Source organism: Notolabrus celidotus, chromosome 3 (genome assembly GCF_009762535.1).
Source record: "Notolabrus celidotus isolate fNotCel1 chromosome 3, fNotCel1.pri, whole genome shotgun sequence".
Taxonomy (NCBI): domain Eukaryota; kingdom Metazoa; phylum Chordata; class Actinopteri; order Labriformes; family Labridae; genus Notolabrus; species Notolabrus celidotus.
In genome coordinates, this window is record NC_048274.1 from 20,204,309 (window position 1) to 20,220,140 (window position 15,832).

Sequence of the window (15,832 nt, forward strand, 5' to 3'; positions counted from 1 at the left end):
CCAGTCTACTCATTTATATTATATACTCAATGTAAATAATCTTCCTGTATTTTGTCTACTCTTCATTTCCCCGTATCATACACTCTGTAGATATCATGATAAATGCATGCAGCCAGAGAAGACTTGTCCAGACATCTCAGGTGCCCTCACTTGCCTGTGAGTCAGCAGATTCCTCTTCACATAATCCAGTATGTTTGGGGGCAGATTCAAAGGCTACACAAGAACAAAGGGACAACTCAAGGAGACCAGCCCACAATGCAGGGGCCAGTTACTACCGTGATGCCTTAAACCTTCCCAGACAAGCAGGTAGATATGGCAACATCACTTTGCAATTACCATGGGATTGGGAAATTGGTTATATTGCACCATATTGTATTTTGTTTATGCATTAACATTGTGTGTTATATCAATGTCAGGTGGTTCTGGGAGATACAAGTACAAAGCAGTCCCCAGTTTTTCCCTTACTCAGTTGCCTTGTGACTATTTTGAATCCAGTTTTCAAAGAATTGACTTGGACAGGTACATATGTTCATTCATTCATTCATTCATTCATTCATTCATTCATTCATTCATTCATTCATTCATTCATTCATTCATTCATTCATTCATTCATTCATTCATTTTCAATGGATCAGATAAAATCAGTGTGTCATGTCCATCTCAGGGGGTTCTAGAGGATATCACACGCCCTGTTTAACAGCAGATCCTACTAATTTGGAACACATTTTATATTTCTTCTATTCCCTACATTCAGTACTTTGCTGTTAAGTTTTGTTGGTATGATGAACTCAGTCTGGCTGTCACAGTATCTACAGCACAATCAATAGGGCTTTTGCATATAACAGCAAGTGCTTCAGGTTGCCACCAGGGAGCAGCAAAGTTCCTTAAAACTCCCATCTCTGTCCCTCAGATGTTCCTGACAATTACCTTCTTCACGACTACTCACTGAGCAGAAATTAATAAATCTTTTTGAAAAGTTAAATACAAAATATAAGTAGTACAAAAATAGTCTGCATGACTACATTGCACAACTGAAAGTGTAACATATTTTTAAGCCATGAAAATGAAGTGCTGGTTTAAAATCATCCACTGAGAGCCTAAACTGTGCTAAATGTGGTTCAATTATTTTTTTTAAATAATTTAAAAAATTTATTTCAGGTGCTGTCTGAAGGAGTGCCCTCAGCTGGGCAGTATGGATGATCTGCAGTTTCTGAACCTTCAGCACAATCTGATCACAACCATCCAGCAGCTGTCCAATCTGCAAAAGCTAGTTTTTCTTAACCTGTATGATAATCACATCTCTGACATGAGTGGAATTGAAACTTTGAGCTCTCTCAGGATCTTGATGTTGGGGAAAAACAGGTTAGTGAGATTTGTCTGAATAACCTTTGTTAAAAATATTGAGATTTTTTAAAATGTAAAATACATTTCCTAGAAGTTCACAAGGCATTTTAAGACAACCTGCATATTTATACATCGACTGAACTAGCTGAAGCTGCAAGATAAGCATCAGATACGAGTGTTTCACAGGTATCCAGTTTCATTTTTAAAATCATTAATGTTGTTGTCTTTTTTGTTTCAAAATGCCTACAAGAGAAGGATCACACAATCAACTGAATTGTTGACTAATACCTGTGTCACTTTATATAAACTGCTATATGTGGCTTTTTAGACCTGGTTTAGACCCTTATAGGTTCCTTTAAGAGAAAATAATAACACAGTTTTAGGTTTTGATTGTCATATTTAAAGACTCTACAGCCATTATCCACTTGTGACTTCAGCTAAATGTTGGCACAACACAATGAGTCATGTACAGTGCTGCGTATTTGTTCTCCTGAAATGCATGTTTAGTACAAACCCTTTTTATATGCTTCTTGGCCAGCGATAGATCCACATTCCTCTTCTTGGAGCCTAAAACTGTTTAAATATTCCATTTTATCTCACTTCGTTCATACCTGTTTTCAGAATCCATAAGATATGCTGTGTGGAAAGCCTGTCCAAGCTAAACATCCTGGATTTGCAGGACAATCAGGTACTTCTCCTTCATTATCCTCTTACCTAGAACAAGTAAGTGTTTAGTCTGCGGCATTTAGGTGCTAATATTGTAAGTTGAGATCACAAGCTTAACCTTCAGCAGCATTTAGAAGATCGTCTCTTTTACCTCTATGACTGTTGCTAACTACAGGTTTGCTATGTCAGATGCAGTTATCTTAAAGCGAGATTCAATCAGACATTTCAACTTGTTTCTGTGCAACATCCCTTAAACATCTCTTACACGTACTGAGTGTCTTAATTAGTGTTTGGAACAAAGAGGTCATGTCCAGCATAATTTCCTTGTTTGATATTGCAGAGTTTTTTGTTGTTAGAATTAATGCAGTTGCTAAGATCATCCTCTACCCTACCTACCTCAGCTTTTATGGACTTCAGCTATTTGTTTTAGTTCCCACCACTGTTAGAGAGTGAGGAATAGAAAACCACCAGAACCCACCAGTTCTTGTCAAGGGTCTACTCCCACACCCGTATCCTGCGTGACCCCAGCTTAATTTATTCAGCAGTCACAACTGCTTCTATGTTTTCACCCCTGGAAAATGTTTTGCGTTCTAGCAGATTATGAAGAGTTATGATTAATTTGGGTCTAAATCTATTACTGGTGCTGTTTGTTTAGCCTCCACTGTGGAGTGCGGCTCTTTGATATTAAAAGCCTGAGAAAACAAATGAGGTAAGAAACACTGATGTCAGTGTTTCTTACATCAGTGAGGATTTTAACAGCTCCTGGAAAAGGAAGATAAAATAGAAAGGCTTCCCTTGGTCAAATTAGTGTTTTGCCAGCATGCCGCCCACACCTCTCCTCAGAGAGTGACTCCAGAGCCCAGCTTAGACTCCCTCCCTCTCTGTGTTGGCTGCACTTTGCATGAGAAGGCGTTCCAATTACTATTCAATGGCTTCAACAGTGTTGTGTTTTTTTTTTTCCTTTGCAGAGAAGATTCTGTTGCCTCAAATTCTAACTCTGTCCACTTGTTGTGTTTCCAAACTAGATCTATAATGCGAACTTAAGCAGATTAAATTGAATGAGTTTATTTAGCATGAATCCATTTTGGGCTCTTCTTGTTAGTGATGCAAGCACATTGAGTTCAAAGGAATCTGTTTATTGGCAGGCACACACTGCGGAGCAGATGATGAATCTATTATTCCAACTAGGACAGGTTGCTTTTCACTCACTGACTTTAAAACCTCCTGTTTTGTGGGCTTAAATAACTTTTCAATCACATTCATTCACTATTTCCCACTCCCACCAGAGACATGACCTCCCAAATATAATGTGAATCGCTGCTCAGTGGTAACACAAGAGGATATAGTCAGTGAAGTCAGCAGGGAAATAATTAAATGAATGGATTCATGATTATGTTGAGGGTCATGGTTGTTCTGACCACTCAGGTAGTCACTGCTGACTGTTGGAAACTAGCTTCTTGTCCTATTTTCTTCTGTGTGCATGTTTTAACCACAGTGAGCACATTACTATTCTCTCTTGATCCATCCTCTAGCAGGAAAGCTCACATCTCTCCCAACCTAGCTTTTTAATGATATGTTTATGTTACAGGATGTAGCTAGTTCGACAGTACTATTTGGGAGAATGCAAAATCACATACTCATATTCTCAGTATAAAAAGGTTGGCGCCCAATGTGACTTGACATTTGATGTGAATATTCATAGAGGACAGTGGAGAATGCCCCTCAGCATCAGTAAAACAAGGATAAAATTATCCAGAGTAAGAGAGGTTGGTTGATCCCATGCCCATGATAGAAAGAATGATTCTTATTAAGTGTGACTACTTCTGTCATGAGCGATAACTATTACCTTGGGGATAAGATGTAGCTGGAGCAGAGACATTCCACTCAGAGGAGGCTTCAGGCTTTGCTGTCACTGTCTCATAATGACACAATAACACAAGGTTATCTGTGTTTGTGTTCTGGCCTCTGACAACAAAAGGTCATTAAGTTTAAGATGATGATTGCTGCATTGTTTAAAAGGAGCATGCTCGAATATGATGCTAATATCTCCATGTCCCACCATTGCTTCTAACTTCACAGACAAGAACAGGCTTCTGTATTTGTTTTTTGTTCACATTTTAAGTGTTTAACAATAATCACAGACACTATAGATATCTTTTCGTGGTGCGTAACAGAAGATACCCAAACATTTATAAATGAAGCTATCCAAAATTCATCTTAGAGTGTGTTCAGATACTGTTTGTGCTGACAGAGTCATATGTACTGAAGCCTGTCTGCTGTGAACACAGAGCCAGAGTCTGGGCCTGAGATAATGTTTACCCTCTGAGGTTGCTTTTTCCTGTTTGAGCAAAAAGTGTATTGAGCCTTTTCCTCACTGAGCAGGAGGCTGCTTTGCATTAACTGGCTGCTTTGTGTTCATATATTTTCCTTTTCGACATAATCTCAAACCTCTTAGGTACCATTGTCCTGCTCATGTGGGGTAATTATGTGTTGACATGAAAGAATTCATATCAGTCGTGACAACACAATATTACTTTGTAAAGACCTTTGAATGCAGCATGGTGATCTCAATGTGATCCACACAACCCTTGTGAGGATGGTGTTCTGGGCAGACACACTAAGTTGGAAGTTTCTGTTTAACAAAGCTTCCGCCTGTAAATACATGCAAAACCAGAGTCAGCACTACATGACACTGTTTTTGTTATATCCAGTTTCACTTTTGTAATTAATTAGCATAACACAAACCATAGTACGTGCCTTCTCGTCCCTTCCCCACTTTCTCCCTCATCCCATCTAGTCCCCTTATCAGAGGTAAACAGAAAAAACAGAAAAAGCACCTATAGCTGCAAAGAGCAATACACAGAATATCTTTGTGTTTAATTTTGCAATGTGTGAATAGGATGATCAAATTCAAACTCCATTTGAAAAATGCTGAGTTAGTTAGAAAGTCTGTTTTTCATCAGACAAGATCTGAACCCTGGTCATGAGGAGTTCTGGTTCTCAATAGAAAGCAGGATGCTTATGTTGGATGGGATACAAGACAGCACATCAACAATCTGTTTGGGAAAGATAAGGCATTATACATAAATAACCCCCCCAGGTCTTTCCATTTTAATAAGAGAGGGTTTGTGTGCTCAGTGAATGGACCCCTGAGAAGAAGTGAAATTAAAAACTGTTTGTGTAAGTGGGCATATACTGTATGTAGAACTGTGTCTAACATTTTTTTGGCTTTAGTTAGCCCCATAAACCATTAAGGTCTTTGCATAGACAAGAATAACGAGTCCATGTGTTTTCAAAGTTTCCCATTGAACTCGACAGGGAAAATCTAATCCTCTTTAGCTTAATGTGATATAATACATCCTTGATCCATCTCCTCGGGGTGGGCGGAGATACATGTTTTTGTTTTTCAAGTATAGGGCATCTTACCAGAAGAGAGTTTAAAGTTATAACGCCATTAAGATGCAGGAGAATTTCACTGTCAGGGTAAGCTCTTAATAGGAATTTCAGTGAATCAAGTGGAAACTAAAACTGTCACATTCACACGATAAATCTAAACAATCCAGAAGTGAAGCCCAAATTAGTTTTCATGTTAAAGTGATAAGATATATTTGTAATTTGAGTTTCTTTTCAATTTTTTAAATGACACAGTAGCAACATTCCTTTAACTTTGAACTGCAATGGTCATTAAGTTTTGTATTTTGACAGAATCTCTGAACCCACTCTGCCCTCTGAACCCTATCCTCTGTGTACAGTGTGTACCTCAGGGGGCAGACACATCACTCTCAGGGTAACAGCCACCAGGAATTCCTCAGAACTATTTCAAGTGTGATAATGATGGGAGCCCCTAAATACCCTCCTCCAGAGAGAGGAGGGGAGAGAACTGGGTATCATTCCACTGCTGACTGACCCTAAAACTATTTGTTTGTTGTTATGATTTGGGAGGTGAAACAGGAGTCGGGGCTTAATGTGACTGACTGCATATTGGTTGTTTATGCTTTTTGAGCTACATGACAGGACTTAGGAGAAGATGTAGCCTCAAGGCATTTCTTTTTCCTGTGTGCAGCCTGATGTAATTTTAAATGCATGCAAGCCATGTGATTATCTTAAAAACATGATTTGAAGGTGAGAGTGAGCGCTGAATCTATACAATTATGAGTGTTATGCCAGCCCTGCTCTCCTCTGTGTTGTCTGTTTACAATATGATTATCCAGATTGCTGTTTTGCATAATTTTATATTATGCGCTTTCTTTTTCTCCCTATGTTTTCATCCAGATCTCCAGGATAGAAAACGTATCTCATCTGAGCGAGCTGCAAGTGTTTAACCTGTCAAGAAACAACATCTCCAGAGTTGAAAATGTGCAGGGCCTGAACAGTTTGACTGAACTCAACCTGCGGCACAACTGCATCTCTGTCTTGGTAAGGGGCCTCTTTCCCTTTTAGCTTCAGCTTAATGTATTTTCCTCACCGCATGCTCACCATTCTGCTTCATATAAAGGGAAGGAACAAAGTGGACACAGTAAACATAACCTTAAAGCGGACTTCCTTTTCTCTTCGTCTGCTTCTATTTCCTTCTAATAATCTCTAAATGAGATTATTGTGGGACCTAGATGTAGACTTTGGCACTTAAAGCTGCTGTTGGTAGGAATGGTGTAAAAAATGTTCCTTTTTTCCTGCTGGGTTTGGAGAACAGGTCATAATACCCATCGGTACTCATCGGTAAGTGGAGTAATTTGAAACTATTGTGAAATCTCTGCGTTTCCCAATGCCTTTGTATCAAGCAATGTTATTATTCCCCTCGTTCCCGTTATGATGGACCAATCATAGCTAATCTCCAATCCTCTGTCCTGATTGGTAAAGGGGCGGCCCCTTCTACGTCCTCTGATTGGTTATGAGTCCGGCACTATCATGACTGCACACGCCGATCTGTGTGTGTGTGTGGGGGGGGGGGGGGGGGGGGCTGAGAGGAAATCTGGTTGGGAGGGATAGTGTTGACACTCGAAGTCCCTCTCTCTGAACAGTTTACTCTGTGACTACCAACAGCAGCTTTGACTTTTTTTTAAATTGCACCTTCAGTTCAATTGAAGTTCCCTATATAGTTCCAGACTGGTACAGTATGTTATTAATAAAGACGGTGCTCAGCTTACGTGATACATGCCTCATTTTGATGAAAAACTTGGCACACTCATTAACTCTGGAAACTATTTATCCAAAACACTACTGACAAATATGCTGGTAGTATGCTCCATCTTCCGTCTTCGTGTCATTCTTTTGGAATGGTTTGTGTTTCTTTTCTCATGGGATCGCATTCAACAGTTTTTACTGTCACAAAATAACAAACAGAAAATTACATCAATACCCTCTCTGTTAGAAAGTCTGTGCTGAAATGTATCTCAGCGGTGTTACCCAGGGAGAGTTCGCTCATTATCCACAACCTACCGCTGACTTTGTGTCGCAGTAAAAGAGAAACTGGATATTCAAAACACACAAATTCACCCCTTTGGTTTCTATAGTTTTAATCTGATAAACAGAACAGTGCATGCCAAAGCAGGCCCCTTCATTTGTATGCAAATCCCCAAAGCCCTTTCCTGCTTGTTGAGGTAGAAAACAAGGAGTCCAGCATTGTGTTGTGTAAAAACCTCATCCTGTCACTCATCGTGTCCTCTGCCTGCATGGTCTGATCCTGAACCACTTCCAGTTGTAATTACCGGATGTTGTGTTTTATTTGATATACAGCAGAGAAAAAATGCTACCCCTCAGCAGATTCTGCAGTCTCTGTCATTAGAGGTTTTGGCTGCCAAGTGCTTTTATCAGGCTCAAAGTAAATAACTATCCTTAAGGTGTCCAGGTTTTCCCTTTTATTCAAAGTATGGGAAATAAAATTCTGGACTTGAATAAATGTTGCGAGGGGCCTATAATAAGTAAGCTTAGACTTTTTTATATTTTAGAACTAGTTATTCAAACATTTATTTGAAGTATAATTTATAACATGTGCATACTTTATCTTTCGGTAAATGTGTTGGGGATAGTTACGGTTAAGGTGTCAACAGGTTTTTTTGACGTGTAAAAGTGGAAAGTGTTTGAGTTGTGCTGTAACACATTGATAAATGTATTTTGTTATCTTTTTTAATTGATAATCTCAGCACAGACCATTTGCAGACTATAAATGTTGTCATTCACACATTTTTTTCTAAGATAAAGCCATCAAATAATACAAACTACACCTTTTTAATGCTCTCGACACAGTTAGTAATATCGCAAAACCTCTGCTGTATACACTTGCTCTCAGGTGCATCTTTCCATTGAGAAGTCCTGTGACAGTAGGTGAGCCATTTTGCATTTTTGGCAGCAAGAATGAGGATTTGTTTGGAAGAGCTCTGAAGTCAGCATAGGCACTGAAAAAACAGACCGAGCAAAAATAAATCACCCAGAGGCATCCAGGCTTTATGGATTAGCCAGAGTTTTTCCAATGGGCTTTTCTTCTTGTGGGGTCAGTAGTGAGCCAAATTGTTCAGTGCTTGCTCTCCTGTGGTTAGTTAGCTCTTGTCAGTCTTTGTGTTGGTGTCATAAATGTATCATATAATCTGAATGCATGCTGCTATCATTATGTACCTTGTTTGACCTTTTTATGCCTTAAAATGTTACAACTGAGAAGCTTAAAAAGAAAACATTTTGGCCTTATTGATTGACCAATGATATCTGTGAGAGTGCAGTGCAAAAACAACACAGCTGTGAGCACTTAACATCAGATTGCTGTCTTAATGTGTCCACCCATATAATGAACAGCATCGGCAATTCTGGCACACAATACCTGAACCCAGATGTGTGCCAGCTAGGCTTATGCCTGAAGCTGTATCTATGCAAAGGCAAACCACAAAACACCAACAGCTTCTCATCTTTGACACCCCCTTAGCAGCCACGTGTACCTGTGTGTTTATTTGGGCAGCGTTCATGCCCTTTGTGGTAGGTTTTTGCATGCAACAGAACCATTCATGATGAGAGGCAGTTCTATATGAGTGGAGAAATGCTGCTGTCAGAGCTAAGCATGAGTGTGAAAAAAGAAGACACGCAAGCTGTCAGTAATAGAAGGGTGGAGACAGGACAGAGAGGTGAAGGCACAGGCACAAAGACCCATAAATACTCAGATAAATGCACACCCACCCACACACACACATACACAAACACACAGCAACAAAGCTGTAACCGATCTCCTGTCAGCTCATTGGTTCTGATCAATTGGGTTTTAAGAAAAAGATCTCACATTGGTTGGCGATTGTTATGCAGCACACCAGCTCAGTGATGACATCATTGTGTCTGAGACAGGGCTGCTATATTTAGTCTCAGACAGCGTGCAGTGGCTGCTGCTTCACCAGCATCCATAGACAGAGGCTGTGGGAGAGTGTAGGAGGGTCAGATTAAGCTAGCACTAGTTAGCATGACTTGCATTTTTTTTTTTAAACAATGGAAAATAAAACAAACTTCTGTACTAAGGTGCTGAGTAAAAATGGTAACAAAAATCCTTACACATTCTGATTATAATACAATTAGGTCTTAATGTCAGAAGAACTTTTTCAAGATTTGAAAAGACAAGAACTGTTTCCCCCTAACATTAGAAAGGGCTAGCTGCCACTTACTACACAGTTACCCTTTCAGCTGTTTTATCGCTTCTTATGTGCACATAGTACTTTTGGTATGAAACTGTAGAGAGCTGAGGAAGACAAGTAGAATATTATACATGTACATTTTAAAACTATGGGTCCTTGTGGAGCCTTATAGATTATTCTGGCTTCTTTTGTCAAACGATAGCGCTTGCCTGCCAGTAGGCTGACATTATGAAAATGGTGAATATTTATCTGAGCTGCATCATTAAGTCTGAACTCTGAGCCCTTTTTGAACAGCAGACTCTCCAGGTGAAAGTTTGTAACTGGCCTAAGTTAGCTGAGACGGATACAATATAGGTATTTTTTCCGGTCCTTTTTTATTATCTTCAAGCTTACAACAAGTGTGTTCAGAGACATGCTGCTGAACTCTGTTAGACAGCCATAACTTAAATCCCTTAAGGCGTTTTTCAACCAGAGGAACTTTACCCTGGAACTATGTGCGTTTCGACTGGTGGACCAGGGGTCTAAATTTAGTTCAGGGGTAGATAATCTCCCCCCTAAAAAGCCCCTGCTAGGGGCAGTACTTTTCAAAGGTCCCGGGGCTTTTGGGGGGCTGGGCCTGCAATGCTGAACGTGTCTGATTGGTAGCTTACCTGCACTGTTTTTATTGCGCCCGTCGTCCACAATGACATCACACACATCTGTGATTCACTTGATTTCTCTTTCTTTAATTTGTTCTATCTTTTACGTATGTGTGTACTTTTAAAAAAGAGAGAGATTCTGTGATTCACTTGATTTGTCTTTCTTTAATGTGCTCAATCTTTATTGTATGTGTGTGTACTTTTCAAAAGAAGAAGCTGTGATTCCCTTGATTTAGCAGCTTGTAACAGTAGTCTCCTCTCAGCCTACCGCGAATGCGTCTCTCCCGGTGTTATGGTTTTAAAAGTGACCCTGTAAACTGGAGACCTTCAGCTGAACTTAACGGTGTTCGTGGAGGTTACGCAGCTGTTGAAACACAGAGAGAGTTTCTTTGAATGCAAACTAGTTTTTTTGTTTGTCATTAAGACTCAAAATATCCTCATCAGATAAGTATTTAATGATCGTCTAAAGACGTTAATGAAGGACGCATCCGACTGAAAGTCTGCAGTTAACAGGGTCGCGGTTTAAACCAAAACACTGGCGATATCTGCCACAGCCTTTTGAGTTAAAAAGGATTTTAAAGCTGTGTTGAAACGTCTTTGCTACTTGCGCTTATCTCCTGTCACGTGTTGATTCAGTGAATCTATCTGTGATTAAATATAGCACAATGTAAAAGCGTGAGCTGAGTCTCTTTCATGCTAACAGGCTAACTGTTGTGTTGCTCATAATGATACATGCCTGTCCGTCAGCTTCTGTGGTGTCATTTGTGATGAATGGCATTCGTCTTTGTTTTGCCCTCTTCTGGTCTGGTGGTGTAGTGCATTTACTCTTTTTTTCCCCATCCATCACTGGTATGATTTGCACAATCTACCCGGGACTTCAGCCCGCGGTTGAAACGCAGACAGCAATGGGGGGCACAGAACCTTTTAGTTCAGGGTAAAGTAGTTCTGGGGGCTGAAAGACCCCAGAACTCTTGGTCGAAATACACCTTTACAGTGCTAAGCCAACTGTTTTGTTAGCTGTTGTATCGTCTGATGATTTGTTTATTGGTCTGAAGGATGTCTTCAAAATGAAAAGTACAGAATTGTGGCTGTAGCCAGAGTATGATATAATAAGACCAAAGCATCAATCATTGCGTAGTAGCAACTTTAAGATATCATGGCTCAGATATAACAGGATGAAAGTACTCTATACTGAGCATTACATGTCTGTTAGGATTAACATGTAAAATGCTTTAAATTCATGAATTCCATGCATTCAGCATCAAAAAGTGCTACACATCACTTGCAAACACAAAAGCTCTCTGAAATATTCCTGCTGATGTTGCACACTGTGAATGGTTTAGCAGTGGGAATGGATGAAACAAGAATGAGAGTGTGTGTACTATTTTTGTCTTCTTGTGTGGATGGGGTGTGTGGGAATGTTCAGACTAAGCGCTGCAGTGTTTGTCCTCTTTTCTGCAGAGGAGCTAGCTTAGCCTCAGTGCTAGTCTGATGTCTCCTTTGAATGGAAACTGGCAACAGTCTTGGAGGAGGCTGCGAGGCGGTGGCTGCATGGGCGGACGCTGACGCAGCTCATTCAGACTGCTGCTGGGAGTGTCCTTTTTTTGCTTTCAGCATGTGAAGCATCAGCCATCTGTACACAGAAACACAGCACAGAACTTCATTTCGTCACACACTGCCATCTGATGAGCTGAAGCCAGTGTTGGTGATATTGCTTACGTCCCTGTGTACTATCTTCACTACACCAGCCGGCCAGCTGCTGCTCCTTACCCCACCCCCTCACTAAACTCTGCCTTGAGCCTGATGCTGATCTTCCCTGTTGAAGAAAAATACCTACTCCCTTTTAGTATTCAATGAATTAACCATGGCTTGTGTTTCTAAGCGAGGTGAGTGTGTGCTACTGGATGTATATGTGTTTGAGTTAGCTTCCTGCAGCAGGGGATCTCTGCATTAGCGCAGCACACTCTCTCTCCCCTCCCCCTTTCTCTCTCTCTTTCTCTCCTGCCCCTCCTCTCCATGTGCAGACAAGGCAGCATGCTGTATATGTGTGTGCGTGTGTGTGTGTGCGTGTGCGTGCGTGTGTGCATGCGCAGGGTGGATGGGGATGCTGTATGCTGGAGCCGAGAGCTGCAAGGTGACTGAGGGAATGGAGAGGGATACAGTGCTCTGACAGCAATGACGATGCAGTGCTGTCTTCCCGAACACCTTCTCCTTTTCACATCCTTCCACCTCTCTCTCTTCCCTCTCCCTCTTTCTCTTTCTCTTTCTCTTTCTAGACTGAGGTGGACCGCCTGCCCTCCTTGCAGCGCCTCTTTCTCAGCTGCAACAACATCACCAGGTAAGAGCTTGTACTGCTTAACTCCCTCCTCCCCACAGGGCAGGGACATGAATAGTGGCAGGACAGTTCCATGTCCACTCCCTTGGCTCTCGGCAGGGGTCTGGCCAACAAGCTGCGGGCAGAATACTCACAAACAAGCACAGACACACACACATACAGTTTGGATGTGGTGGTTGATTTCTGTAACCTAGAAAAGCACAAACGGGATGTGTCCTTCATTGAAGTAATTAGCATACTGTTACCTAAGAAATGGGTGTGCCGATACATTAAAGTTAATCATAGTACAAAGAAGCAGGCTAGATGGAAGCTCACTTCCATGTCAAATTAGTGCCAGATTTTCCGGATGAAAAAATTGGAAGCAACATTGTCAGGTGCAAGTGTGAGGTTTTTTTTCTAGCACAGAGCAAATGTTAGCCTGCTTTATGCACTTTTCCAGTATCTGTAGTGTGTTTTTTCTTTGCTTCTCCCTCTCTGAGTCAGCAATCAAGATTCCATAGAGTTAGCTACTTAAAGCTGCACACTCTGCTCACTGAATGCAAGTCCTTTACAATTGCTTTGTGTTCGCCCGGAGGAGGGGCCTGTGTGTGGGATACAGGGTGGTCCAGTGTTCATTAGCCTGCTTTACAGTCACCTTGTGATGTGATAGATCTAACCTGACATCTCAAGCCAGCCCTGTTGTTCTAGTGTCTTTGTGATTCTTTGTCCTACACACTGACACACAGAGAATCATTACAACAGAGTAGGCAAGAAATAATCAGTCTGTATTCTTAAATTCTTCATGACACCATGTGTGACACTGTATTCTAAGTACACTGTGATAAATAATCATACACACACAATGTAGACAGCCTTTTTCGTTATCATGTGCTTAGTATTACTATTATGTCTGCTTGGTAAAGGTATTTCAGATAAAAATGACTTCTTTGACCATGAGAGTATTTGAATCTAGCATGTGTACCTTTGGAAACTGTTCAATGCTGATAGGTGAATAGTTGTGCTCTGTTGCTAGGTAGAGGGACAGAACATACCTGCCTTAGTGGTGCAGTTAGATTGCCCTGTGGAAGGATTTTTGTGAGAAAAAAAAGCTTGAATAATATTTTGAAACATTATTTAACTTATTGCTACACTGCATTTTCATTGTAAACTGACAAAATAATGAAACTGAAGTGAGGCAGATTTAATAGTGAGAAGTCCATTGAGAAAAAAGTGCAGGAATTGCAGTACTAAACATGTTTAGGCTAAACAGTTTAAAAAAAACACTGTCCTTTCTCAGCATTTAAATGTTTTCTGTGGATTCACTCCTCATTGGACCTTGAACAGTGACTGGGGATGGATGCATTTTGACTTTTCATTATTGCAACGAAGCAGTTTCATCATAGTAACTATACCCAAGAGAGTTCTCTTCAAAAGATTATGAATGATTATGCAAAATTTATGAGATGCACTTTAGCACCATAGACATTCTTTCAATTTGTCCCTCATACTCAATGGGAAAAACACCCTTTTCATTATTGGTAGAATCTACTGTAATTGCCTCTATTACAAGTAATTACATATAATGGCACAAAGGTTCATACATTGATGGGAGCGGGCGCCATTAAAGTTACTTCACCACATTTTCACACTGAGGCAAAAAAGGGTGTAAATCATATTTCTCAAATTAATGCTATTTATTGACTACAATAAATACATTGTGAGTTGTGAACTTCAGTATGCACCACCAGTGCTTACTTTAATAGTACACCAGATGTTTATTTTTTGACCTTAATTTGCATTCAAAATAAACCTCTGGCTGGGATCAGGCGTAGGGCTGTGTAGGAGGCTCATAAGCAGTTCCAGGCAAATGATTCATCAAGGTTATTATCACAAATCATTAATGATAGACCCCAACTGGCTTACGTAACATGACTGTGCTTTTTCATGTTTCCCTTTGCCACAGGGTGATATCAACAGAGTAACGAATTTTTCTCTCATCATTTCCCCTGAGTCATGTCATGCTACCAGTTTTACTGCAGATTTACCATCTTATCTCTTGTGTATCTTGTTTTATCTTCACATTTTCATGTTTGATATCCCTAGTGGATGACTCAGGCTCCCCAGTATTGAGTTAGTTCAACCATTCTTTAACACTGTAAAACATTCATTGTAACTTTTTTATATAGAAGACAATTCTGTATAGCTGTAACGCTTGATTTAACTCAAATTGTTCCTCTCTGTGTCTAGTTTTGATCAGTTAGCCTGCCTCGGAGAGTCACGCACCCTTTCTGAGCTCACCCTGGATGGGAATCCTGTAGCCCTGGAGACATGGTACAAGCAGGCTGTCCTGCGCTGTGTGCTTCATCTGAGACAGCTGGACATGAAGCGCATCACAGTAAGACCAAAATATTAATCTGCCTGTGGGTTTACTAGATTAAAAACTGGCCACTGACCAACTCCTGCACATAACATTTGATGCTGAGAGGTTTTTTTTTGTTTAAATTTAGTTAAATATCCCTTTTTTATAATATTTTATTATTTTACACAGCAGGGAAAGGTATTTGTATACAAGAATTGTAGAACATCTTATAGATTTTATCAGGAAAGAGAATGACTCATGTTGAGTTTTGACAAACTCACAATTCTTAATTTCTATAATATTAAAGTCTATGTTGCATACATGTTGATCCTTGAGTGTTGACTTGAGATAAACTTAATTACCTCACAGATCAATACAAACATATGATGAACCCACATGCTTCTGTCTTCTATTCACTTTCAATGGGGCAGCTCTATGTTCCTATTCATCCTTGTGCTATTGGTTGTGTATTAGATTCAACAATGCAACAGTGATTACACTTTGAGCTAAGAATTTATAACACTCATAATGTAAATACAGCCTAACAAAGCCAATATTATGATTGAGCATGAACATGAAGTCATATAGTAATATAGCATGCCAGCAAAGTGCTACAGTGGAGTATTAACATGCTTTTAGAGGCTGTCAAGCAAAGAGCATCCAGGTCTGAGCTTGCACTTTCAAGGAATCTGTAAGTGCCACACACCTTGCCCCCAGAACATACTGCTGATACTTTGGAGAAAAAAAAACTTGTATCTCCAAGTTAACCTGTTTTCATGTTTTTACTCGAATTTTAGAGCATATGTGCTCCTCAACAGGTTTGGTGAGTTTCATGATCAACTACTGTCAGTGGCTGTTATATCTAAAAGAAGGACTGATGTTTTATAAGCAGAAGGTTTACTTTACAAAG

The 15,832-nt window shown here is 40.2% G+C and overlaps 1 protein-coding gene across 3 annotated transcripts in view; it reads left to right on the forward strand.

Moving 5' to 3' along the window:
• The window catches only part of LOC117810533 (leucine-rich repeat-containing protein 49), a 40,101-nt gene that overhangs the window by 2,341 nt on the left and 21,928 nt on the right, over positions 1-15,832 (forward strand). For 2 of the 3 annotated variants that reach the window (XM_034680417.1, XM_034680418.1), the window contains exons 4-10: positions 91-306; positions 417-519; positions 1,159-1,362; positions 1,966-2,032; positions 6,283-6,426; positions 12,526-12,587; positions 14,811-14,958. In XM_034680417.1, the coding sequence (XP_034536308.1) occupies positions 91-306; positions 417-519; positions 1,159-1,362; positions 1,966-2,032; positions 6,283-6,426; positions 12,526-12,587; positions 14,811-14,958 (944 nt within the window). Of the gene's footprint in view, positions 1-90; positions 307-416; positions 520-1,158; positions 1,363-1,965; positions 2,033-6,282; positions 6,427-11,732; positions 12,136-12,342; positions 12,384-12,525; positions 12,588-14,810; positions 14,959-15,832 lie in introns of those variants that run through there. The other variant, XM_034680420.1, reaches the window with a different exon arrangement.